The following is a 25,835-nucleotide window of genomic DNA, read 5'->3' on the forward strand; positions in this document are numbered from 1 at the left end:
CACCAGGTGGGAAATGACATCTCCATGTCAAAAGTAAAAATTTTCTTTCAGATTCATGGTGTTTTTTTTTTTTGTAAGAGGAAAATGGGTAGTGAAAAAAAAGGATGGTTTTGGAGGACTGCTCCCTGGATTTTGTCCAGTTTCCCCTGGGAGTGATCCAATCCCATGGAAGAAAGGATATTGGATGATATCCAAGAAGCCATTGGTAGCAGAGCCAAAGAAAGATTTCCCACTTTGCTTGCCCTTCACCCAGCAACTAGCCAAAACACAGAGCTATTCTGCCTCCCTGAAGCAAGAATTGGCTAAACTGTGGTGACAGATAGAGTCTAATCTTAGAAAAAAGACAATGTAGTAAGAGAAAAGGCTAATGAAGAACTTACATTTTCCCTTAATCAGTGTCTACCACATAGAAGGAACTAATAAATACCTATTAATGACATTGTTATCATTCATAAGCATGCCCACAATTTGCACACACACACACCCCTTAACACATACATATGTGCACACATGCCTAGAACACACTGGGATGTCTTGCAATGCCACAGGAACAAGCAGGACTCCATACCAGTCAAATCATTCAGTCACAGCACACCATCATATTCACAGCAGGCAAAATAACAAACAAAAATTCTAGCCAACCCAGAGAAAGACACTCTTTTTTTTCCTCAAAAAGGCATTTTTAAAAAATATATTAAACCAGGTAAATTTTACTCAGATGTCACTTGGCTGGAGCAAATTAACAAAAAAAACCCATAAAATAAATATATTTTTGGTTAAAAAAAAAAGACATCCCTATACATTGAATACCTGTTACTAACTTGACAGCATTGTTTCCAGGGAATAAGTCCAGTTAGACAGAGGAGATGCATGGAGGTGAGGGAAGGAGGGTGGAGCCCTGGAATTGTGGGTGAGACAGAGAAAGAGGAGGGGGTCAAAGGGGGGCTAAGGAATAGGGATGATGAGGAGAAGCAACAAACATGATCTCTGTCTGTTTCATTTTCGAGGGTTTCCCAAGGGGATGGGTTCTGAGGGGAAAGGCAGTGTTGTGAGGGCACAGCAGAGGAGGAATACAAAAACTGAGAAACCAAAATGGGGAACACAAAACCACTACATTGTTAGAAACATCTGGTTAAAAAGAATACAAAAGTGACTCCTTGGAGGGGGAGGCCCGATACTCAGCCCCACTTTTCTCTCTCTTTGCTCTGAATGGCAAGAATCACTTTTCAAGATTTCTGTAATGTAGGTTTTTTTTGAGAAGGTTTTTTTTAAAATCTCTTCTTTGACTGTTCTCATGTCAGAAATCACTGATTTCACCAATCAGATTCTGCTTCATTTTAGTCTCCCAGGGAGGGAGATAATGTATATATACGTTTATGCTTCTGTGTGCCCACATCTGCATCCACCCTATCTGCTGGCACGTGACTCGAGCCGTGCCTTCAAGTCTCATTTGCTCAAATGCACACGATTGGCACTAAGGTAAGGCCATTTAGACAGTCTTGGCTCCCCCTGCTTCCTAGCCCCAGGGCATCCCCAGCGCCCCCCAGTTAGCTGCAGAGCTTGCCAGTCTCATACTCCACAGGACTTGGAAGTTTGGCATTGAAGGCCCTCAGGGAGGACTGAATCCTGCCCACTTCGTTGTTTGCCAGCTTGAGCCGATGCCGGAGCAAGCAAGAGAAGAGGTCGAGCCGGACTTTTCCGGGGGGAGAAAGCTGGTTCACTCGGTCCCTGATCTCAATGAGCTGCAACAGGGCAGAGTCCTGGGAACCTTGAGTGTATGGGTAATCCAGCTGTAGGATTAAGTCCCGAATAGCATCAGGGTCAAAGGGCATGCTATAGCCAAAGACCTGCAGGCTGTTGATCTTCATGTAGCCGAGATTCTTGGAGGGGTCAGACATCTCAAGGGGCTCATAGTAAAGCGTCTCATTAGAACTGTCATCCAGGGACTTGATTCGGCTCCTCAGGTAGACATGGACGGTCTCAAAAAAGGTCTTCCACTTGTTTCCCAGGGTGAGCGTCCAGTTTTGGCACTGGGCCGACGCATCCACATTAGTCCTTTCCCAGTCTGGAAAATTGCCTTCATTCACAGGCACGAACCAGCTCTCTGAATGGCTGCCCCCAAAGGGGTTGACGTAGATGGCCATGGCGGGTTCCAGGGTGCTGTTCTTGGTGAGACAGATCTGGAGTGACAGGGCCAGCATCACGTGGACCAGCCCTGGCTTGTACTTGTTGCTTTTTAGAGTCAGAAGCATGCGCTTTCTCCAGGAGGGGTCAAACCAGCTGCCCAGACGCATGTCATTGCTGATGAAGATGGAGTGGACCTCAATGCGGCTATCCCGTTTCTGAAGCAGGTACTTAAGTTCCAGGTCCTGCAGATCCGTCTCCAGGCCTACGTAATTCTCCAGAGACTCCGCCACCTCCGGCCGGCACAACCCCTGGGTCAGCACATAGCCATCATTGCAACCCCCACAGCGGGTGCTATTGTCTGGCGCACAGATGGCACAGGCTGGCCCGTCACCCAAGGCACACGGGATGGGACCCTGGCAGGAGGCTGGTCATAGGGGCAGGTGCAGCTGTGGCTCTGCTCCAAGAAAGTCCCAGGGACGGTGCTTTCAGCACAGTATAGGAAGGACTGGATCCGGTTCCACCAATAGGATAAGGGCCTGGAGAGGCAAAATAAGAGGGAAGCTTTATAGAGTCACGGTGAAATACGCAGGGATATCTTTCTTAGGTGATAGCAAGAGAGGCTGACATGGAGGGGTTAATAGAAGGAAAGAAGGGTCAAAAACAATAACAACGGCTGAGTACAGAAGCCCATGGTATTCCTTAGAATGTCCCACCTCGCTCATTCTCTACTGTATGAGAACCAAGAACCAAGGAAATTTGAATTTATCTTGGTTCTAGGATTCGCAAAGTAGAGCTCTTCGCATGACCATTTTTACCATACTTTTACCTTGGCTCTAAAATCCATAGTAGCCCCCTTGAATTCAGAATCACTTCTTTACCACTGTCAGCAAGCTCTCCATCAAATGATTCTGCTGACCCACTTGATCTCACTGCTTATGCCCTGCTATCATGCCCCCTCCTCTGCAGGAAGGCTCATTGACTCATTGTCCTCTCACCTACCATTAAACACCTCCCTCACCTCACAGGCTTTTCTACTTGTCTGGAAGGATTTCCTATCTCTCATTCACAGATCTATACCCTTTGCTTTCCTGTCTCTTGCTTCCTTTGCCAAGGCTTTGCCCACAAACAGTTTTTATCCTTTGCTATCTTTCCCTTGTGAGAGATGCAGCATGGTTTATTGGCTAGACAGTCAACCTGAACACCAGGTAGACCTGGGTTCAAGTCTCATCTCTGACTCATGCTGGCTGAGTGATCCTGGACCGGTCACTTAACCTCGTTGCTCTAGGTAACTCTCTAAGACTATAAGATGCAGAGAAAAGTGCCGATCTACATCAGCAGAGGATGTGTCTTCCGCTGTAAGTTACCTATGCCAATGAAACGGAAAGGGAAAGAAATCAGCATTTATATAGCATTTATATGTGCCAGGTACTGCGCTAAGCACTTCACTGTGACCTTGAGAGGTAGGTGCTATTATTAGCTGCATTTTACGGTTGAGGAAATAGAGGTGACTTGCCCAGAGCCATATAGCTAGTAAGTGTCTAAAGACATATTTGAACTCGGGTCTTCCTGAATCCAGGCCCCACACTCTGTCTGCTATGTCATCTAGCCTATCCCTATTCCCTATTTTGTTCTGCATTTTTTTCTCATATGTCATATGTTAGTCATTCCACTGAAATTAAAAGTTCCTTGCAAGACCTCTTTTCCTACTTCTGGGAGTCTCTTCTAATGTCCTCAGCACAGTGATGACTAGATATATAGCATATGCTGCATAAATATATATTTTTGATTTTCTGTCATAAACTTAATCAATCTTGACATTTGCATATGCAAAGAACAAAAGGAGAAATGCACAAAACTGTGAGCTTCTGTCCCTTAGCTTGTTTTCATTAAAAGTATATGTTAAAATGAACACAGTAGTAACAAAATTGCCCTGTTCATTTTTCTCCCTTTCTGAACCTCCTTTTCCTTTTGTTTATAAATATTTATTGGATGAATGAGTGACATCAACAACACAGCTAGTCCTTTTTTTTTTTCCTCATGGAGACCAGGTACAACCTGTCACTCTTGTTCTTATCAATATGGACAGGTCCATCAGCCCAGGTCACAAAAGGGGAGCTTGGAGCTCCAGCCTTGCCTGGCTGAGTGCTCCAGCCGGGCAGCTCACCTTTCCTTTGGCAGCCAGAATCGAGGCTGCCTGGGGCAGCGTTTGCAAAGGTTGAAGAGGCGGCGGATGACCCGATGGGTCTTCTTGGACAGCAGTTTCAGGGTGGTCCCCAGCTGCTGGTAACGGTGCTGGAGGCTCGAGTCCATGGCCCAGAACTGGGAGATGGCAGTTGAGTTGAGGAAGCGATCCTCTGGAAGTCTTTTCAACAGGGCCTGGAATTCCTCTGTGGAGATAAACCAAATGGGTTATATTATCAGAGGAAGAAGAAAAGAAAATAAGCATTTCTAAGGGACAGCTTGGGAACCATACAGGACTCTTCTCTGGAAGTCTCCACATAAACATGCTGCATCTTATGTAATACCCTGGAAAGGATTTCTATCTTATGGCACAGGGGAAAGAACACTTGATTTGGACTCAGAAGACCTGGGTTCAAATATCATTCCGTTTACTCATTACCCAGGTCATTTACCTTCTGAATTTCATTTTCCCATTTATGGAATGAACTCATTGAAAGGACACTTCTTCCTGAAAATAATGCGATCCTATGCACCCAGAGGGATATTGGTCTGAACAGCTTCTGTATGGTCCCTTCTGCCTATAAATGTTGTATTTCTTTCCTATCTTTGGTGGGGGCCCTTGACAAGGCTCTTATCTTGGGGTCTCCTGGCAAGCTCTTAACTTTTGTTTCTGACAGAACCATGCAAAGGGTCTGCTTCTTTTGGTTGGTTGAATGCAGAACCAGAGAAGGGATGAGAGGAAGGGAAGCTAGGTGAGTGCAGGCCTCAAGGCTCCCTTTCTAGCTGGTCTTGAGAACCACCCCACGGTGACCAGGCAAACGTTAAGGGGTAGTGGCGAGGGGGGAGTGGGGGGGGCGGGCCTGTCAGGTGTCTCACCTGACTCCTCAAACTGCCTGTTGTGAGTAGCCCAGGTGTCCTGAATCTGGAGCAGGCTCTCTTCCATGGCCCGGATGTCCGGTTCAGGGCAGTTGCACTCTGGGAAGCTGGTCCACACTCGCACCAGCAGTCATTCTCCCGGCAGATGAGCTCCCCTTCAGAGCTGCAGGTAATATAGCTGAGAGCAGCTGCCACAAATCGCTCTCTGAGGTACTCAGGTAGCAGCACCTGCAGGCCTGAGGCAAAAGACCCGTCAGGGGAGAGGGATCAACTCCACAAACAAGACTCCCGAGTCAAAGAGAAAGAGCCAGATTCCCCCAAGAGAAGAAAAGAACCTTAAAGATTATCCAGCCCAGGGCTTCTTCACCTTTTTGTGTGTGTGTGTGTGTGTGTGTGTGTGTGTGTGTGTGATGGACCCCTTAGGTCATCTGGGGAAGCCATGGATCCCTTCTCAGAACCATGATTTTAAATGCACAAAGATAAATAAGATTATAGAGGAAACCAATTATGGAAATTGAAAACAACGACAACAAAGTTCCAGGACCCCAGCTTAGGAACCTGTGCTTTAGCCCAGGAACCTAAGGCTGGGAAGATAAAGGGATTTGCCTAAGGCCATGCTGCTTATAAGTGGCAAGAGACCCAAGTGTGTGTATGTGTGTATATGTGTATAGATGCATATATATCCACGTGCACACATGCATGCATGTGCATGTATATATGTGTGTATACTATATAGTATGTGCATATATAGTATGTATATATAGTGCATATTATATGTGTGAGGTATATGTATATATAGTATGTATATATATAAACAATATATGGGCACGTGTATATGTGTGAATATACATGTATATCCACATGTATACACATATGTATTGCATGTATATGTGTGTATATAATATACGTATGTATATGTATGTACATATATGTGTACAGTATGTATATGTAATGTGTATTATATGTGTAACTATATATAGTATGTATATGTATGTGTATGTATGTGTACATATAATCTATGGGCATATATATGTATAATGCCTGTGTGTAGTATCTACCTATAATGCACATATGTGAATTTACACACAGTATATATATGTATACATATAATGGATGTGTGTGTATACATACACAAACACACAGATATATATATAATATATATATATTTTATGTATCATGTGCATGTACATATAGTATGCGTATGTGTATATGATGTATGTATGTTTACATACATATAATGTATGGGCATGTGATATATAATGTATGGGTATATGTATGTACATATAATGTATGTATATCTACACATAGTATGTGTATACATATAACGCACACATATATAGCATGTATGTGTATGTATATATGGTATGCATGTGTTTATGTGTATGCATGTACAAAAATGTCTACTATAAACATTAACATGTTGTGTAAATGTTGACTATTAAGATTTTTGCTATTATCTCTGCCACTAATTAGTTGTGTGACTTTAAGGGAGACCTTTAACTTTTCTGAGCTTCCTTTCCTTCACTGAAAAAGAATCAGAAGTGCAAAGGGCCTAAGAGTCCATCAGTCCAATTTTCTCTTTTTGGAGATGAGGAAACTGAGACTTACAAAGGTTAATTGACTTGACTTGGGTTACATAGCAAATAAATTCCTGACTCTAGATCCAGAACTCTGTCTTTGTGCTGGGCCTGGAGTTAGAAAGACTTGAGTTCAAATTTGGCTTTAGACATTTACTAGCTGTGTGACCCTGGGCATGTCACTTAAACTCTGTTTCCCTCAGTTTCCTCAAATATAAAGTGAGGATAATAACGGCACATACCTCCTAGCACTGGTGTGAGGATCAAACGAGATTATGTTTGTAAAGTGCTTGGTTAGTATAGTACCTGGCACATATTAGGTTATCATATAAATGCTTATGCCTCTCCCTTTCCCCTACATCAAGAGTTCTTAACCTGAGGTCTATGAACATTTGTTTTCTAAAATAAGATTTTGATAACTATTTTAATTGGATTCTTTTGTAATCCCATGTATTGTATTTCATGCATTTAAAAAAACATTATTTTGAGATGGGTCTGTAAGCTTCAGCAAACTGCCAAAGGAGTCGATAACACAAAAACAGTGAAGAATCCCTGCTCTGTAAAAGTTTCCCAAGGTCCCTCCCAGGTCCAACATTTTATGACTCTAAGTTTCTTCCTGGAATCTCCAAGGTTGCTTCAGTCCATGATACCAACAAGCCTGCCCATAGACATGGACAGTAAACCCACGGGCTCCATCTCACTGAGCTGCTTGAGAGTGAGGGAGTCCCTGTATCCCCATGACAGATAAGGGAGCATCTGGAAATTCAGTATCATAGGCCCAAAGCTCAGTCAATTCCCTTGCATGTGACATATGAAGGAACGAGTGCTCACAAGAACTCACCCAAACTCAAGGACAGAGATGTCCAGTGGTCAAAGGAATTCATGGAAAGAGAGTGGGATTTCTAGTTTTCCTTGACCATTTAGAGTATGGACATGGGAAGAGGTCTTCATATAAAGGAGAAGTTCAAGAACTACAGGAAGAGACTCGTGGTTGGATAGTGCTTCCTTTGAATCTTGGAATCTGTCCTTAGCCTTCCCTTATGTGACTGGGCCACAAAAATCCTACTTTCCATTTGGCAGTATCTTCTCCTGAGGTTCCCACACTAATCTAGTAGACAATGGAAAATGTGTTAGTTTGAAATATGAATGGAACTCCCTGACTGCTTCCCCAACAGGGACAAACAGACTAACCCAACACCATGCTCTGGAGTAAAGACCTGTGTTGAATTCCCACCTTTGACACTTGCTCCCTGTTTAATCATAACTGAGTCCCCTAATCTCCCTGGACCTCATTTTCCTTAGTTTTAAAATGAAGGGGCTGAGATGATCTCTGAAGTCACATTCAGTTCTAAATCTATGAGCCTTTGAATCCCTCAATACAGACACCCTATGACTCCTCCAGTATAAAGAAGGGTAGTCTTACATTAGACCTGGGTGTGAGGGAGCCCCAGCTCTATGTTTCTAGCTCAGCATTAGCAAAAAGCAAACCACCAAACATTTCTGTGCTTTAGTTCCAATAGAGTTACCATGAGCTGGAGTCATACCTGAGCTGACTGCAGTAGTAGAATTCCCTTATTTAGTTTCCACCTACCTTTAAACCAGCTAAAAGCTTGACTGTGGATAACCTGCAGTGGGGGGAGGCCTGGGCTCCTGATACATGGGTGTTCCCAAGGCTGGCCTGCAAAGGATGAACCACCCCAGCAAACCCATTTGTCTTGTGACTTAGGGAATAGGAGGCTTCCTTCAGTGTCAGGAGCAGGGGAGTAAAAGGAAAGAGGATCATAGGATCCCAGCTTTAGAACTGAAAAGGCGAGCACTGAATCCAAACCCCTCATTTCACAGATGAGGAAACGAAGAGCCAGCCAGATTAAGAGACTTGCCTAGATTATGCATCTAGTAAGTGTTGAAAGTGGGAGTTGAACTCTGGCGTTCCAGACTCCAAGTTAAGTGATCTATCTGGAGGCAAAGGAGGCAGGTAAGTGGCACAGAGATTTGAGTCTTAGGCTGGAGGCAGGAAAACTTGAATTCAAATCTACACTCGGACATTTACTAGCTGTGTGACTCTGGTCAAGTCATTTAATCTCTCTATGCCTCAGTTTCCTCAACTGTAAAATGAGAATTAATGAAGTAATATTTGTAAATTTTTAATACTGTACCTGGTACATAGTAGGCACTTTATAAATGAGTCACTCCTTCCTTCCTCTTTTTATTCCTTCCTTCCTTCCTTCCTTCCTTCCTTCCTTCCTTCCTTCCTTCCTTCCTTCCTTCCTTCCTTCTTCCTTCCTTCCTTTCCTTGCTATCCTCTACTTTCCCCCAACAGAGCATGGATTCCTCTGGCTCAATTCCGGCTAGATTCTTATTTTCCCTGAACTTCCCATGGTGATGGCATACATAAACACAGGGAATAGGGCCAGAGAGGCAGATTAGGTCCCACAGGCTTGGCTTACAGCATAAAGTATTCCAAAAGTTGGAGCTGACACACCTTTGTACTTACACACCTGTGTCACATTCTCATGCTACTCTCAACCCTCCCCTTCTAGGCTGCCTACCACTGGTTCGGGGCTGAGGAGAGCCTCCATGTCATGTACACCAGTTCCCTACCTTCTCCTAATCCCACCCCACCTTCATGTTTTCTCCCCCTCCTGATGGGAACATTCTCCACAACTGTAGCAGCGCTGCCCTGAGCAACAGCTGCATGAGTGATGGGCTATAAAATTAAATGGCATAAACTATTCCAAACCAACCACTAGACATTTTGAACTTCACCCATCACTAATTCCCAGACATACCAGCTAGCCCATCTAGGGAGCTGAGCATTAGTTAGCACCGGGGAACAGGCGTTCTTTATTTCTTAAGAAAAAATAAATAAAATTTTTAAAAAAATCTGACTCCCATGGTAGTAGTAGGTCGCTTCTGGCTCAGATTGGTTGGCATTTGTAATAATAGATCCTGGGTGAGGGTTATTGATTTTATGGTGCAGAGACAATAATATCTTAAACAGAGTCTAATTCAGTAAAGTCTCAAGAAAAATGAACTTTTCCCCCTGCCAAACAGCTCTGTCTATATCAATTTGCATAGCCTTGGTCTAAAGGATGTCAGAGGGAAATGGAGTACAAGGACTGGGTTAACTCCTCTTATCTTCCTGTCTCCAGACCTAATTCAATTTTCTTCTAATTTCACTCCCCTTTTTGCTTATTAGCCTCCAACCAAGGCTCCCTCCCCTGTTTCCTCTCCTTCCCCTAACCCCTCCCCTTATCTTTTCCTTCTTTCCCTCTCCTTTGCATTTCCCCTGTCCCCTCCCTCTTGCCCTTCCTATCCCCCTTCCCCTCCACTCCTCCTCTTCTTCCTCTTCTCCTCCCTGTTTCTCTTCCTCTCCCCTTTCCCTCTCCTTTCCCTCCCCCTCTCTTTTCTTCCCACCCCCTTCCTTTTCCTCTGGATTATCCTGGATCTGTCACTTCTTAGCTGTATGACCTAGACCAAGTCACTTTACCTCTCTTTGAACTTTTAATCTGTGAAATGAGGGGTTTGAATTAGATGACCTCCATGGCCCCTTTCATCTCTACATCTACAATCCTGGCATCTTTAAGTTTTCTTCTATTTTGGAAACCTTGTATACCTTTTATAGAAGGCTGGTATCAATATTCCCTTCACTACAGACAGGTTGGGGGCAAGGAAGGTAACTAGAGAAGAGCTCTGTCTTGGAGAAGAGTTGAACAGATCCAGGGACTTGGGAAGTGGGCAAGCCATTTCAACATTTTTCCTTAAGGAAGAACAGGAAAATATGAATTCTGCCTCAGACATTTACTAGTTGGATCAGTTCCCTTATCTATGAAATGAGAAGACTGGACTCAATGGTCTCTGGGGGACTTTCCAGCTCTAAACCTAAGCTTTGATGATCCAATGTCCAGAGAAAGCGTCTTGGTTTCAGCAGAATGAAATGAATGCATTTTCTGTTTGTTAATCTATTTTGGGTTTGTTTCTGGGTTTTTCCCCTTTTCTTGCTTGAGCAGCAGCTTCCAGACACTGCTGTGGCTGTGGAGAGGTGGGGGAAAGACTCCTTACCTAATAACTGAACCTTGTTTTCTGGACTCTGCACCAGGACTGAGCTGACGGAATCCAGGTTATCATAGTTACTGCAGCCCAGAGGGCCTGTCCGTGTCTCTGTGACCTAGAGAATTAAGCAGAGAGGGGGGTTTTCAGTAATAGGCATCATTTTCCTTTAGGACTCAGCAATGAAGTCATCCAAGTGTGCTTTGGTAAACTATCCTTGACTGTCCCCAAGGAAGTCAAGTTGGGTAAAGTCAATGACATTTATTAAGCACTGACAATGCACCAGATACCATGGGCCTATCGAGGAAGGTAAAAGTAGTCCCTGCCCTCATTGAGCTCATAGACTAATGAGGAAGACAACATGTAAACTGGGTAAATACAAGATACATACAGAATAGAAAGAAATCATCTCAGAAAGATGGCACTAACAGCAGGAGGCATCAGGAAATAATAATAATGACAACAATTATTACAATAGTAATAATAATAGTAGTAATAATAGCATTTACACAATCCTTAAAGGTTCACAAAGTGCTTTACATGTGTTATCTCATTTGATTCTCAAATACGAGCTATTATTATGCCCAATTTACATATGAGGAAACCCAGAGATATTAAGTGACTCATCCAGGGTTACACAGCCAGTAAGCATCTAAGGCAGGGTTCAAACTCAGCTCTTTGTTACTTCAGCCCCTGAGTTCTCTTCCATCTACTGTTCCACCTTGCTGCATCTAGTAGAAGCCCTCCTACAGAAAGTTGTCCTGAAGTTTAGTCATGAAGGAAGCCAGCGAAGCTAAGAGGTGGTGGTAAGGAGGAAGAGCATTCCAGGGATAAGGGACAGCCAGTGCAATGGAATTTCACATGTCTTCTTCACAGGGACTACAGTCAATTCTCCTTCTTCCCTATTTTAAGACAGAAGAATACAATTGACTAAGAGTTATGCCCCAGAGCTCCAGAGTGCCTGCATTTCATCTGGGAGCCAAAAGGAATCCTGAGGCTCTTTGAAGAAGAGCTGATATGGGCTGGGTAAGAAAAGAAAAAAAAGAACAATTAAAGCATGTGTCAGCTAATGAGTAAGTGAAATCTCTAAGCAGAAGAACCATGAGCAATCTTTGATGTCACCTCTGACTCTCCCTCTGTCCTCCTCCCCACAGGAAGATGACAAATCCTCTGGATATACAAGGGCAGGCAGGCCAGATCCACACTGTAGGACGCTGGCAAACAAGCCGTGCTGTAGTCAATTCATGTGGAATTGACAGACTTTGGAGATCCCTCAGGAAGCAAAACACTAGAGGAATTTGAATTATGAGTAGTATTATTAGTATTAAACATTTAAGTCCCACCTCAGCCCTGAGAAATCCACAGAGAAAAGCAGCCATGGGCTTTACTGAATATTTTAATAAGTATATTAAATATACATAAACTCTTATAGCCACGTCCTATTCTAGAGCACTATGGAAACTCTTTAAAATATTACAAAGCTGGCCCATCAGTTTTCCCATGATGCTTAACGTACGAGTTGAATAATATATAGCTTTAACTGAACTGAAACCATTATGCACTAAGAATGATGGGGCGCAGCTCAGGATTTTAAACTTCTTTGCCAAGATTCACTCAATTAACAAGTATTTATTTGGCATCTATTGTATGGCACTTTGCTAGATTTTTTTTTGAGGGGGAGGGGAAGGGAACAAAAAAAGGAACGAGACACATTCCATGCTCTGAAGAGGGTACAGTCTACTTTTCTATTGGATAAAGGGGATTGGGGTAAAGACTACCTAGACACATGAAATATTGTACTAAATTCTATGGTATTGGCTATGGAGGGAATGCTGGGGCACTGGATAGCTGGAGGAATGTTTTCTGGAAGAATAAGTTTTAGGCTGGGTCTTGAAGGAGAGATGGGATGGATAGGACAGGAAGAAAGGAGAAGAAAAGACGTTTCAGGAAATGAAACAAACGAGGCACTAAAGTAAAAGAGTCTGTGGAAGATGGTTGATGGAGAAATCAGTCTGACTTACTGAGGACATGTTATTAATATTTCTGAAGTGGAATCTAAGGATGATTATCCCCATTTTTGTCATATATGTTATTATCTTTTGTTTTCACTTCACCTAGATTTTCCTCTGCAGCCCTCCTCCCTTTCTCTCCAAGACAGCCATCCTTTATAGCTAAGAATTTTATAAAAAGAAAAAAGAGGAAGAGAAAAAAATTCAATAAAACTGATTAATACACATAAGAAAAAACTTTCATACGCAATGTTTCCCATCTGTGGACTCCCACCTCCGCAAAAGAATGGGAGCAAGTATCTTTTCATATCTCTTCTTTGGGACCAAGCTTGTTCTCTGCAATTCTGCAACCTTGTTTCAATTGTTTATGTTTTTGTTTTTTTTTCCCCATTGACTTTGTTGTTGTCATGTGCATATCTTTTTCCTAGATTGGCTTTCTTCACACTGCATCAGCTCATTTAAGTCTTTCCACCATTCTCTATAGTCATTATGTTAACTATTTCTAACAGCACAGTAATATTCCATTATATTCATGCATCCTAATTTGTTTAGATATTTTCTAATTGAAGGTTATCCCCATTTAGTGAGTGAGAAATGAGGCACCAAAAACTTTACCTAGTGGATTTATAAATGTCTTTTCCCCTTAGAAGACAATTGAGACAGCCTTACCACAAGCAGTGTTAGGCTAAAAGACTGGCTCACAATTTTTCTCTCTACCCCATTACTAGAGGACTTCAACATACAGACTGATATTTCTTTAAAACCCAAATTTTCCAGGTCCTCAATGTATTCACCTCTCATCACCTAGTCCTCCACTACACCTCTGCAGTGCACAAAGATGTTTATATCCCAGGATATGCTGGTGGCCTTTTAGAGCCAATTGTTACATTTCTATGTGAGTATTTAAACCTTGGACATTGAGAAACTCCACAAATTAGGGCCTGATTTATTATTTTGTGGAATGTCTATACTTTAAAAAGTGATTGAGAAAACAGTAATGATGCACATTAAACTTACATCAAAGCACATTTTTCTGGAGAGCAGGTTGTTGAATATTTACCAACACACTACTGGACACCTTTGATTTCATCACTCACAAGTTTTCCATTGCCATAAGTAAGAACTCAGAAGTTCCTCTATCTAATCACGATCTCTTATCTTTCTATTTCTTCCTATTACTCATTCATTTTAAACCTAGTCTTCTTCTTTATTGTAACATTAAATTGCTCTACTGCTCAGTATTTTTCTGGGCAGTCATTCAGAATTTTTGCTTCACACTCTTCCTTTTCCAATCTACACTCCTTAGTGAAAGTTTCTCTCTCTCTCTCTCTCTCTCTCTCTCTCTCTCTCTCTCTCTCTCTCTCTCTCTGTCCCCTCTCTCTCTCTCTCCCTCCTTCTCTCCCTCTCCCTCTTTCTCCCTCTCTTAACATCTCTCCTGCTTCAAAAACCCCTACCCTCAATTACTCTTACCATCTGCTTCCCTCTCTCCTATTCACATGCTGCTCAATGGAGCTTGAACAAATCTTGCAACCATGTTGACTAAACCCACTACAAATTTATGTTCTTTAATTTCACGTAGGTCTTTTCTACAGCAGAGCAATACTACTACTCCTCTCTAATAGATTGTCTATCTCACTCTCTGAAATGTCTCTTCTTTCTTTTCTTCATTCCTTACGACATAAAGAGCATTCTTTTCCCCACTCTCTGGGCTGAGATCCTCACTTTATACTACCCTTCCCCCCAAAAAGAATTAAGGCTATTCATACAGAACTTCCACTTCTCTTCCCTGAAACTGATAACCCACCCTCCTCATCACACAACCTCTTGACATTATTCTCTGTGTTTTGGGTTGAGAATGATTCAGACTAGTCCTATAATAATTTAATTTTGATAATAGAACAAAATGCAATACAACTTGTAAGTTATTCAACATTTAACAAAGAAAGATTTACATAGCTATAAGAGGGTATTTAGCCAGGATAGGCATTGAGGACGCCTTGAGTGAATTTCACTGAGCAAAGGTCCCTTCCCTGACATAAATATTGTGATCCATCATCCAACTATCAGAAATAACATCTGAAGCTTCTGGCTGCTTTGTACTCAGGTGATGAAGAAGAGATGTCAACAATCTGAACCTTAAGTCCCCTGAACTAATCAATGATCTCAATACCTGTTAAGGAAAAACCAATCTAATTTGTATGGGGGGTGGGGGAGAGGTAGAGGCGGGATTGGAGGAAACATATTGCTCTTGTCAAACACCGGCAAGTCCTCCTTTATACACCAGTCTCTGATAAAAGAGTATTGCTTTTCCTAACCAAGATCAACTCCTCCACATGCACCTTTTAATCTGTTCCTCCATGTCTTCTCCAGCAGATTTCCCTCACTATTATCCCCCCACCCTCTAATCTTCAATTTCTCACTCTTATTTTTTCTCACTGTATTTTTTTTTTGCTATAGTCTATAGAACTCTTCAATCTGCCTAGTTCTTAAGGGGAAAAAAAATACTTTACTAGGCCCTACCATCCTCTTTAACCATCAACATATTTTCTCTTGCCTTTCTCAGGCAAACACCTTCAAAAAACCATCTACATCCAGTGCCTCCATTTTCTTTTTTCCATATTCTCTCCTTAACCCCCCTGCAATGTGACTTTTGACCTCACTCAGCTGAAAATGTTGTCTCTAAAGTTACCAACAATTTCCTAATCACCAACTTTAATAGCCTTTTCTCAATTTTCATCTTCTTCAACTTCTGTGCTGCATTTGACACTGTCCACTACATTGTCCTCCTGGATACATGCTCTTCTCCCCTCTGGCTTCTCAGGACACTGTTTTCCTCTGGTTCTCCTCCTTCAAGTCTAACTGCTTTTTCTCCTACATTGATTAATCATCCATGTCATACCCACTAATTGTGGATATACCCAAAGGCTCTGCTTTGGGCCTTCTTCTCTTTTCTCTCTACATTTTCTAAATTGATGACCTTATAAACTCTCACGGGTTCAATTATTACAACTATGCAGATGCCTCAGAAATCTGGCCTTAGTCTTTGTTCTAACTTCTCTTCCCACATCACCAAGTGTGTATCGAACATGTCAAACTAGATGTCTCAGAGATAGCTCAAACTCAGCATGTTCAAACAGAACTCATTACCTTTCTCCAAAAAACTTCCCCCTATACCAAACTTCCCTATTATCTGGGGCTCTACTATCCTTTTAGTCACCCAGACTGACAACTTTGTGTTATCTGATTCCTATTTTCTCTCATCCCACAAACCTTTCTGACCAGTTGCAAAATCTTGTCTTTTGTATTCCAACAATGTCTCTAGCAAACATCCCCTCCTCTGCACTCACACAGCCACCATGCTGTTTCAGGTTCTCATCATCTCTTGCCCGCTACGGTAGTCTCCTATTTGCTCATCCTGCCTCAAATCCCTACCCCTCCATCTCATCCTTTTTAGAGCTGCTGAAGTAATTTTGCTACAGTGCAAGTCTGATCAGGTCACTATCTCCCCATTCCCCCACTATCCCTTCAAATAACACCAATAAAACCAATACATATTGCCTCCAGGATCAATTTAAATTCCTTCTTTGTGTGGCATTTAAAGCGATTCATATTCTGAGTCCATCGTGCCCTTACACTGTATTCTTCCCTCTCATTTTTAGATCCTGCCAGAAAATTCGACACACATGACACCCCATATCCACTACCCATATCTTTACACTGGCTATTTTCCATACCCATAATGTACTCCTCTCTTGTATCTGTTGGAATCCCTGATTTCACTGGGTCATCCTTGACTCCTCACTCTCTCCCACTCCCTTATTCAATCAATGGTTGCGCCTATCATTTACACCTTTGTAACATCTCTCATATACTCTCCCTTCTATCTTCTGATACTGCCACCACCCTAGTGTGAGCTCTCATCACCTCACACATGGACTATCACATTATTCCACTAGTGGGTCTCCCTGTGCCAAGCCTCTCTCCATTCTAGTCCAGTCTACTACTCAGCTACCAAATCTATCTTCTTAAAGTACAAGTCTGACCATGTCACACACACACACACACACACACACACACACACACACACACACAAACCCCAACTTTACCAACTCCAGTGGCTCCCTATTGCATCTAAAGTTTGCTAGCTTACAAAGCTCTTAAGTACCTGGTCTTTCCTTCCTACCTTTCCAGTCTCTTATACATTACACCACCCCCTTCTCTGATATACTCTATAATTCAATGATACTTGCTGCCTCCTTGATGTTTCTCCTACATGATGTGCCATCTTCCTACTCCATTTTCTCTGGTTGTCTCTCCTGCCAGAAACTCTCTCCCTCCTCATCTTCATCCCCTAGCTCCTCTGATTTCTTTCAGGTCTCAACTAGACCCACACTCTGCAAGAAGCCTTTCCCAGTCCCTCTTAAGGCTAGTGCCAACTCTCTATTGAGATCTGTTTTCATCTCAAATATATCTTGGTTACACCTAGCTATTTGAATGTTGTCTCTTCCTTTTAGACCAAGCTCCTCGGGAGTAGGAGCTGAGTCTTTTTTTCTTTTTTTTTTTTGGCCTTTCTTTGTTTCCCCAGGACTTAGCACAGGACCTAGCACACAGAAAATGCCTCATAATGCTCACTGACTAGTTTACTTTAAGATTCAATTCAAGATATATTTTAATCTTTTAATACAGGGAGGAGAAACAAGTGTTCTTTCAGAACCTTTATGGCTTAAAAGGATATTGAGGGAGTTAAATTAAAAAAAAAAATCTGGCAGTTCAAGAGGAAAGGGGTGAGGAAGAAATTGCTCTCTCTTTAAGGATTTTATGAACAGAAAGAGAAGGAAAGGTAAAAGGAGGAAAATAGTGGTGTAGAGAGAAAAGGATAAAAATAGCTATTTCCCATAACTGGGGTGCTTGTGAAGAATATATAAACATTGGAGGAGGAGTGTGAGGACTGTGGAACAGATGAATCTGACCCTTATATGAAATGGACTAAGGAAGGAAACAAGCATTTAAGCATCTGGTATATGCCAAGCACTGGGCTAAGGTCTTCATAAGTGTTATCTCATTTGATATTTACAACAACCCTGACACTATTAATATCCCCATTTAATAGTTGAGGAAGCTGAGGCAGACAGAGTTAAGTGACTTGTCCAGGATCATATAACTAGTAAATGTCTGAGGCCTGATTTCAGCTCAGCTCTTCTTGACTTCAGGCCCAGTGCCCTATCCTCTGTACCATATAACTGACTCTAGACAAAAAGAGACAAAGCAGAGTTCTAGACAGACACATACACACACACACACCACACACACACACACACACACACACACACACATACACACTGGTTTGATGTAAAAATACATAAAACCCATCAGTGAAACAAGCCATGATGGGGATAGGATGGAGGTCAACTGGAGGGTAATATTAGTGAGACAATAGTCAAAGAATAATCTTTCTGATGCTAAAGAAGATTGAGGGATTTGGAAAGAACTAGAATTTAAGAGACTATGTTATTTTCCTCTTAGAAAACTGGAGAATGGCTAAACAGATTGTGGTATGTTGATATAATAGAATATCAGTGAGCCATAAGAAATGACAAAACAGACAATTTCAGAGAATCCTGGGTATTTTGAACTCACCGGAATTGCTTCCGTTTGTTTCCAGAATTTTATTCTTAAGCACCTCCTGTCTCTCCTAGTCTGACTCCCCATGTAGTACTTCAGTGCATAGGACCCTATCTATATTCCCTCTGAACTCCTCGAATAAGCTTTCCTAACATCTAAGATACACTTCAGATGTGCCCAGATTTCCTCTCTGTTATTACAAACTCTAGAAGAAAGTCATTACTTCCTCCCAGGGTTGTCATCATTCTCACCCCAGGAACCAGTTCCTTCCTGTTAGTGAGAATCATATCCAGAACAGAATATCCCCTCTTTGATTTTCCCACCTTTTGAAGGATGAAATTATCATTAAGGCATGCCAAGAAATCATTAGCCATTAGCTTATGGCAGTCAAAGAGATCTCCAGTAGGTGTCTGGATAATTGAAAGCTTTCATCACTAGTCTAGCTGGCCACTGGTACCAGGCTTGTGATATTTCTCCAACTTCTCATCTATTTCCTATTTCTGTCTAGTTGCTCTATATTATTTTCTAAAAGACAGAATTGCTTTTGTCTCTTCTCCCACTGACATTTACCCAAATATTCTATGCCATGCCTCTTCCTCTTGTTTCTTAATTTCCTTACAAGAATATAACTTTTACATACCATATTACCCTCTTTTACCCATGCTATTTCTCTTGAATTAGGTGCAACTACCCAAGGCCATGGTCCATTTGTTAGTTTCATTCCACCAATTCTGAGTGATCCCTATGAAGTCAAATTTGCCTCTTTGTGTCAGGACCTCTAGTTTCTTTTGTTTGTTGCCTACAGTTTGGATATTTGTATATAGATATTTGAAGTCATGGGTCTTCCCACTAGTTCCTTTCATAGATTTTGTCTCTTGTGATCTTCTGGGTGTAACTATTCCTCCCTTTCTCAAGTTCTTCTCTGCAGTGGTTCTCCCTAAGATTCTTTCAGGGGGTCTGTAAAGTCAAAACTATTTTCAAAATAATACTAAGATGTTTTAAGTTCTAATATGTTAAATATTTATCTATCCATCCATCCATCTATCTATTTATCTATCTCCCATAAACAAAGGCTCTTTGGTGAGGGGGGTCCTCAATAATTAAGAGTTTAATGGTGCCCTGAGATCATATAGTTTGAGAACTGTTGCTTTATGGTATCAAAATTAAGGGAACAGGGATGTGTTGGCAAATGTTTAATGAATGTATCTACGGTCAGGGGTGTTTATGTGGCACACGCTTTTAAATGTAAACTGCATTATTAAGATTTTCTCCATAATTTTTTAAAGACAAGACAACTCAAAACATTAAATCAAACCTTGATTTTGCAGTGTTTGTCAATTTCTTAGGTGTAAATGTTAACACAAAATTCAACAATTAACTCTTAAGATCTGGCTTTCTCTCACTCTGGATATACATAAGTAGACTTCTCCTTCCCCTATCCTTTTTAGTATAAATCCCTTTTATATGTACAGGTTGCTTTCCCATAATATAAGTTTCATTATAATAGGCATTGTTTCATTCTGTCTTTTTTAAATTTTTATTTGACTTTTCCTCTGTTTGCACAAGTCAGTTTCTGTTATAAACTTGCCTCCAGTGATCATGGTCAAAGAAAGAGAATAATCAATCAAACAATATTCATTAAATGTCTACTGTGTGCCTGGCCCTTTGCTAAGTGCTGGGGACACAAAAAGATAGTCCCTGCCCTCAAGGAGCTTACAATCTAATGGGGGAGACAGAATACAAAGCAAGCTGTACGTAGGATAGATAGGAAATAATTAGTAAAAGGAAGGCACTAGAACTAGGGCACCTAGAGGACAAAGCGGATAGAGTGCCAACCCTGGAGTCAAAGGGACCTGAGTTCAAATCTGGCCTCAGACCCTTACTAGCTTTGTGACTTTAGGCAAGTCACTTAACTCTCCTAGGGTTTAAAGGGAGCCAGGGAGGTCAGTAGGTAGAGCAGAGAAGGAAGAGTGTTTCAGACATGGCGGACAGCCTGAAGCAGAAAAATAGAGTGTCTTGCACATAGAACAGCCAAGAGGCCAGCGTCACTGGATCAAAGAGAGGAAACTAGAGAGGGAGAGAAGGGTTTGGGAGAGAAGACTTGAAAAGTAGGAGGTGGATTCATCATGGCTTTCAATGCTAAACAAAGCATTATATATCCGGTCCTGGAGGAATAAGGATCCCCTGGACATTATTGAGTAGGGGGTGGTTGTGACATGATCAGACCTATGCTTTGTGAAAATCATTTTAGTGCCTGAATTGAGGATGGATTGGAGTGGGGAGAGTCTTGAGGCAGGCAGACCCAACAGCATGCATTGCACTAATCCAGGTGGATTAGTGGTAGAAATGTGAGGGGAAAGAAGGAAACATTCAAGAGATATTACAAGGTGAAATTGACTGGTCTTGGCAACCAACTGGATATAGGGGGTGAGAAATACCAAAGAGTCCAAGATGAATCTGAGGAACTGGGAGGATGGTATTGCCCTTTACAATAAAAAAGAATGTAAGTGTGGCATAAGATGTAAGAGTAAAGATAATGAGTTCTGTTTCGGACATATTGAGTTTAAGATGTCTATTGCACTTACAATTCAAGAACAATTGTGATACTGGATCTGACAGCCTGGAAAACCAAGCACCAGGGCTGAGTAGTGGCAGTTAACCAAATGACATCACTGTATCATGGGACGGGAATTTTGAGCTTCATTAGATTAAAACTTTCCTATGGAAGAAACCTGAGATATTTGCTGGTAATGATGGCTTCTTCTTCCCTCTAAAGTTCTCTTTCCAACTGATCTGGATTCCACGCCCAGCTTTCTTCAAGTTCTAAGTAGAACTGGAAGCATTAATTAAATAATATCTTTATCCAAAAGTCTAAAGGTAAGAACACTGGATTCAGAGTCAGCGAGCCTGGTTTTGGATCCCAGCTTTGAACTTTTTTATCTATGTGACCTTGGGGAAGTTTCCTAAAATGGAGATAGGTACTATTATATTTGCAGTACCTACATCATAGGATTACTGTGAAGAAAGAGCTTTGTAGGTCTGAAATCATTTGGCCAATCTGTTACGGCTATAATAACAAAGTACAAAGGTATTTTAAGTTCACATTATTTCATGCAGTATAGAAATTTGGTGGAGAATGAGGAAGAAAAACTGAACGTGACCCCTACCATTCAGTTCGCATTTGGCAGGATCTCAACAAGGCCCCGGGGGTAAGAGGGAAGCCCATTAATCCAATACTGGGTCCCAAGCCAGCAAATCTTTCAATTTCTCATTTCATCAGAGACTCTGCTCCATTGAGAAATGAGACAGCTGCTTCAACCCCAGCTCAGAAGTTCTAGATCATAAGCTCTGTCTCAGCATGGGGCATCTGACAGGACAGGGCAGGTAAGAGAAACGGGGAATCGCTGTGGGGAAGTCCAGTGGTGGCCCCATTAAAGCAAGGTAATAAGGCTATGCCAGGTAGAAAGAAGGCAGAGGAGTATCCCCCTTGTTAGTATTCAAGCACAAGCTTACATAAGTGGGCTGCCCTTGAATCTGACTCTTGATCAAAGGTTTGACTTTTGGGGAGAGCTGGGTGATCAGGGGACAAAGAGTAGAGACTGTGACTTTTTCTGCAAAAGCAATGGTAGAAAGAGGCTGCAGATAAAGTGGTAAAGAAAGTGTCTGTAGCAGCACAAACCCACACACTCAAAGAAAACCTCTGATAGGCTTTCAGGAAGGGAAAATAATTGTGTGCTAATTGGTCTGTTGACAGAGAGAGTCCTGCCTTCCTGCCTTGTGAAAGCCCAGATGAATCTCGCCTTCATTAGCAAGTCCAATTTTCCATAAATAACACAAGCCTGCAAAACCTCACTCCAGCCACCCTGCTTTCCTCTTCTCTACCCTTCCCCCATCCACTCCCCTTTCCTCTCCCTTCCTAGGGGGCCCTGTCAAAGCAAAAGCCAGAGAGAAAAATGGGTTTCTAATTGCAAACATTAAGGCTGGGGAGAGCTGCCTGAGTGAAGGTGGGTGTGCTAAAACAAGCACAAATTGAATCTTACCTCTGCTGTAGCACAGGATTCACAGGTCATTTTTAAGGATACTCTTGGGAGAAGAGGGAATACCAGAACTCTCTCGTCACCATCATGCTTTGCACATAAGATTTAGGGCAGCTCCTCTTTCATCAGTTCAGGTGGATCTTAAATTCCCCCTTCTCTTCCTCCTGCCTCCACCCTCCATCTGAGCAGATGACTGAACACAAGATGTTCTACAGGTAGGGAAAAGAGCCTGCTCTACCTTCCTTCCCAGTTCTTCCATCTTTATGAAGTACATAGTTCTTTATGTACTATGCAGCACTCTAAAGAAGCTACTAAGGGAATGAGACGAAGGAAAATGAGCAAATAAGCTTACCGCTGTTCAGAGAGGTAAGAGAAAAAGCAGAAATTCTCTTCCCCTGGCTTTTCCTCTATGGAGTGAGGAGGGCTAGCAGACTCCACATTCCCACCCCCTCTCTAAAGACCACCTTTAGGCTTGTATAGATGGAAAGCTCCTCTATTGGTCACAGGTAAGATGTTTTCAGTTAAAAGAGAGAGGAGACAAGCACTGAGCAGTGTCAGCAAAATAGTAGACATTGGCAGGGGGTAGAGGTAAGGTGATATATTCAGAGATGCTCATAATATCAGACTGTGCTACAAGGTCAAGTTGGAAATTCCAAAACATTAGCAGTTGATAGCTAGGAATTTGAGAGCATAGACAAAAATTTCAAAGACTGGGGCTCAGTGAATAGAGCTCTGGCCTTGGAGTCAGGAGGAGCCAAGTTCAAATTCAGTCTCAGACACTGAATACTTACTAGCTGTGTGACCCTGGGCAAGTCACTTAACCCCAATTGCCTCACCAAAAAAAAAAAAGCAAAAAAAAAATTCAAAGACTTCTGGTGGGACATCTTTGGAAGCTGGAGCTAAACTTCTAGGTCAAACATGTCCACGTGCCAATTGTGGAGGGGAAAAAAATAGTATAATTCTCTCACTCCAAAGTCTAGCTTTGTAACGTTGGGTAAATGCTGAAGCATAATTCATAGTAATATTACAAGTCACAGAAACTATACAGGTCTCTCTGTGGAGGACAAGTCACTCACTAGGTTTGGATAAGAGTCCTTTCTTTGTACACAAATACATACATATGACTTTTGCCTTGTAGGGGAAAAAAATTAAACAGGATTTGAACCCAGGTCTTCTGACTCCAGAGTCAGTGCTTTTCCCAGTGTATTTTATTGACCATTTATTTCATCAGGGTAACTGCTTCTTATATCAGTGCAGAATCATAATCTTTCCATGCTTTGGTAGATTATCTCATGAATTATTATGGTCCACCAAAATACGTCATCTGACAGCCAGGCCTCTGGTTGAGGAGCCTCACAAATTTATATGACTTAGTCCTTGGGTGATAGACACAGTGTTTTCCCATTTAGTAGGAATACCAAAATTCTCTCTCTGCCTGTCTCTCTGTCTCTATCTCTGTGTCTCTGTCTTTGTCTCTCTCTCTCTCTCTCTCTCTCTCTCTCTGCCTTTCTCTCTCTTTACCTCTCTGTCTCTTTCTCTGTGTCTCTGTGTTTGTGTCTCTGTCTCTGTCTCTCTCTCTCCCTCTCTCTCTCTCTCTCTCTCTCTCTCTCTCTCTCTCTCTCTCTCCCTGTTCTCTGCCTCTCTCTCTCTGTCTCTCTGTCTGTCTCTCTCCTCTCTCTCCCTCTCTTCCTCTCTCTCCCTCTCTCTCTCTCTCTCTCTCCCTCTCTCTCTCCTCTCTCTCCCCCTCTCTCTCTCCTCTCTCCCTCTCTCTCTGTCTCTCTCTCCCTCTCTCTCTGTCTCTCTCCGTCTCTCTCTGTCTCTCTGTCTCTGTCTCTCTCTGTCTCTGTCTCTCTCTCTCACCTCCAACTCATTATGTCTTAGGATCTTTCTCACTGTTACTTCCAATCACTGTTTCTGTCTCTTCTGTCTGTCTGTCTGTCTGTCTCTGTGGCTCTGTCTCTGTCTTTTCCCCTCTATTGTGGTGCCTACTCTGTGACAGGCACTGTTCTAAGTGCTGGAGATACAAAGAAAGGTAAAGAGAAGCCCTAACCCTTTCCCCATGGAATGTGGGCAATTGGCTATTTATAAGGGTATTTTTGTCAAGTGCTACCAGATTTCTCATTTTCATTCATTGGTCACCAGATCCCTCAGGTTAGGTGATCCCTTGACTTAGCAAAAATACATATATCCTCAATGATCAAATCCATTCATTCATTCATTCATGAAGTTAATTTTCTGTAGGTTAACACATATTTGTTCAATGAATACTTATTGAGGAGTTACTGTATACAAAACACCCTGATGGGGACTATGGAGGATACAAAGGTAAGTACAATACAGTCTTTGACTTAAAGGGACTTGGTATATGATAGAAAATACAGAACATACAGGGTGTCCCAAAGGTCTTAGTATAGATTTAAGCTTAAGACTTTTGGCAAACTCTATGTACCCTATAAATATAATATAAGGCCAAATATGATAAGTGCTGCAGGAGAGATATAAACAAAGTATTGTGGGCTTACTGAAGAGGGAGACATCATTGCTAGTAGATCAAGGAAGTCTTGATGCCTTCAAGTTTGGCTTTGTGGGATAGGTAGGATCTTAAAATGTGGCTATGGGAAAAGAAGGCATTAAAAACAAAGGGAATGGCACAGGAAAGAAACCAGATAGAGCTATGTGCACTTAAGGCATGTCAAGAAGCCCAATTTGGATGGGAACATGAAGTTCATATAGAAAGAACAGTGACCAACAAGGTCAAAAAATACTGAATTGTGAAACGATGTAGTCTTTACTAATTCCCACATTTAGGGAGCAGAGAAGTATAACAGAATCCATAAAGAGAAATATAATTTGGAACAGGGGATCACGTCAGTGACATTTCTCCATCTTGACTACTGTCTTTCTTGATGGGTTTTTTCCTTACTCATCCCTTTTGAGGAATGAATGGTTAGTTGTTAATTGTTGCCAATATACATCCTTCCTTTATTCTTTATTATATTCCAGGAGTTGGACACTCCCAAATACTTACCAGAGAATGTAACACATTGCCATACCATGTAGCACACTGGGCAAGCCCCCAGCCTTGCTCACAGTTAGACTGCTGTTGTAGCCCTAAGATTCCTGAAGTTTGCTATCGTCTTTGTTTCAGTAAATAGAACCCAATAGGGGAAAGATCCTATTAAATTAAATTAAAAAGCTACCACTCCAGGCTCCAATATATTACAATCTCCCAATTCCCACATTCTCAGCAGCTTAACATCTGATAAACACAATGATAACAACAAAAAAAAAACGCTTCAAAATTTTCAAATAATTGCTTTATTCTATTTTTAGTTAATCATTTCCTCTATCTGAAA

The 25,835-nt window shown here is 41.9% G+C and overlaps 1 protein-coding gene across 1 annotated transcript in view; it reads right to left on the minus strand.

Moving 5' to 3' along the window:
- Positions 1-675: 675 nt before the first annotated feature.
- BRINP2 (BMP/retinoic acid inducible neural specific 2) overlaps positions 676-25,835 on the minus strand; it is a 144,378-nt gene continuing 119,218 nt past the window's right edge. Inside the window, 6 exon segments of the mRNA XM_078156480.1 lie at positions 676-2,551; positions 2,554-2,663; positions 4,292-4,514; positions 5,185-5,292; positions 5,295-5,420; positions 10,824-10,929. Coding sequence (XP_078012606.1) covers positions 1,548-2,551; positions 2,554-2,663; positions 4,292-4,514; positions 5,185-5,292; positions 5,295-5,420; positions 10,824-10,929 — 1,677 coding nt within the window. The 3' untranslated portion in view covers positions 676-1,547.

The sequence above is a fragment of the Phascolarctos cinereus genome, unplaced genomic scaffold (assembly GCF_003287225.1).
Source record: "Phascolarctos cinereus isolate Bilbo 61053 unplaced genomic scaffold, phaCin_HiC Scaffold_5;HRSCAF=322, whole genome shotgun sequence".
NCBI classification, from domain to species: Eukaryota; Metazoa; Chordata; class Mammalia; order Diprotodontia; family Phascolarctidae; genus Phascolarctos; species Phascolarctos cinereus.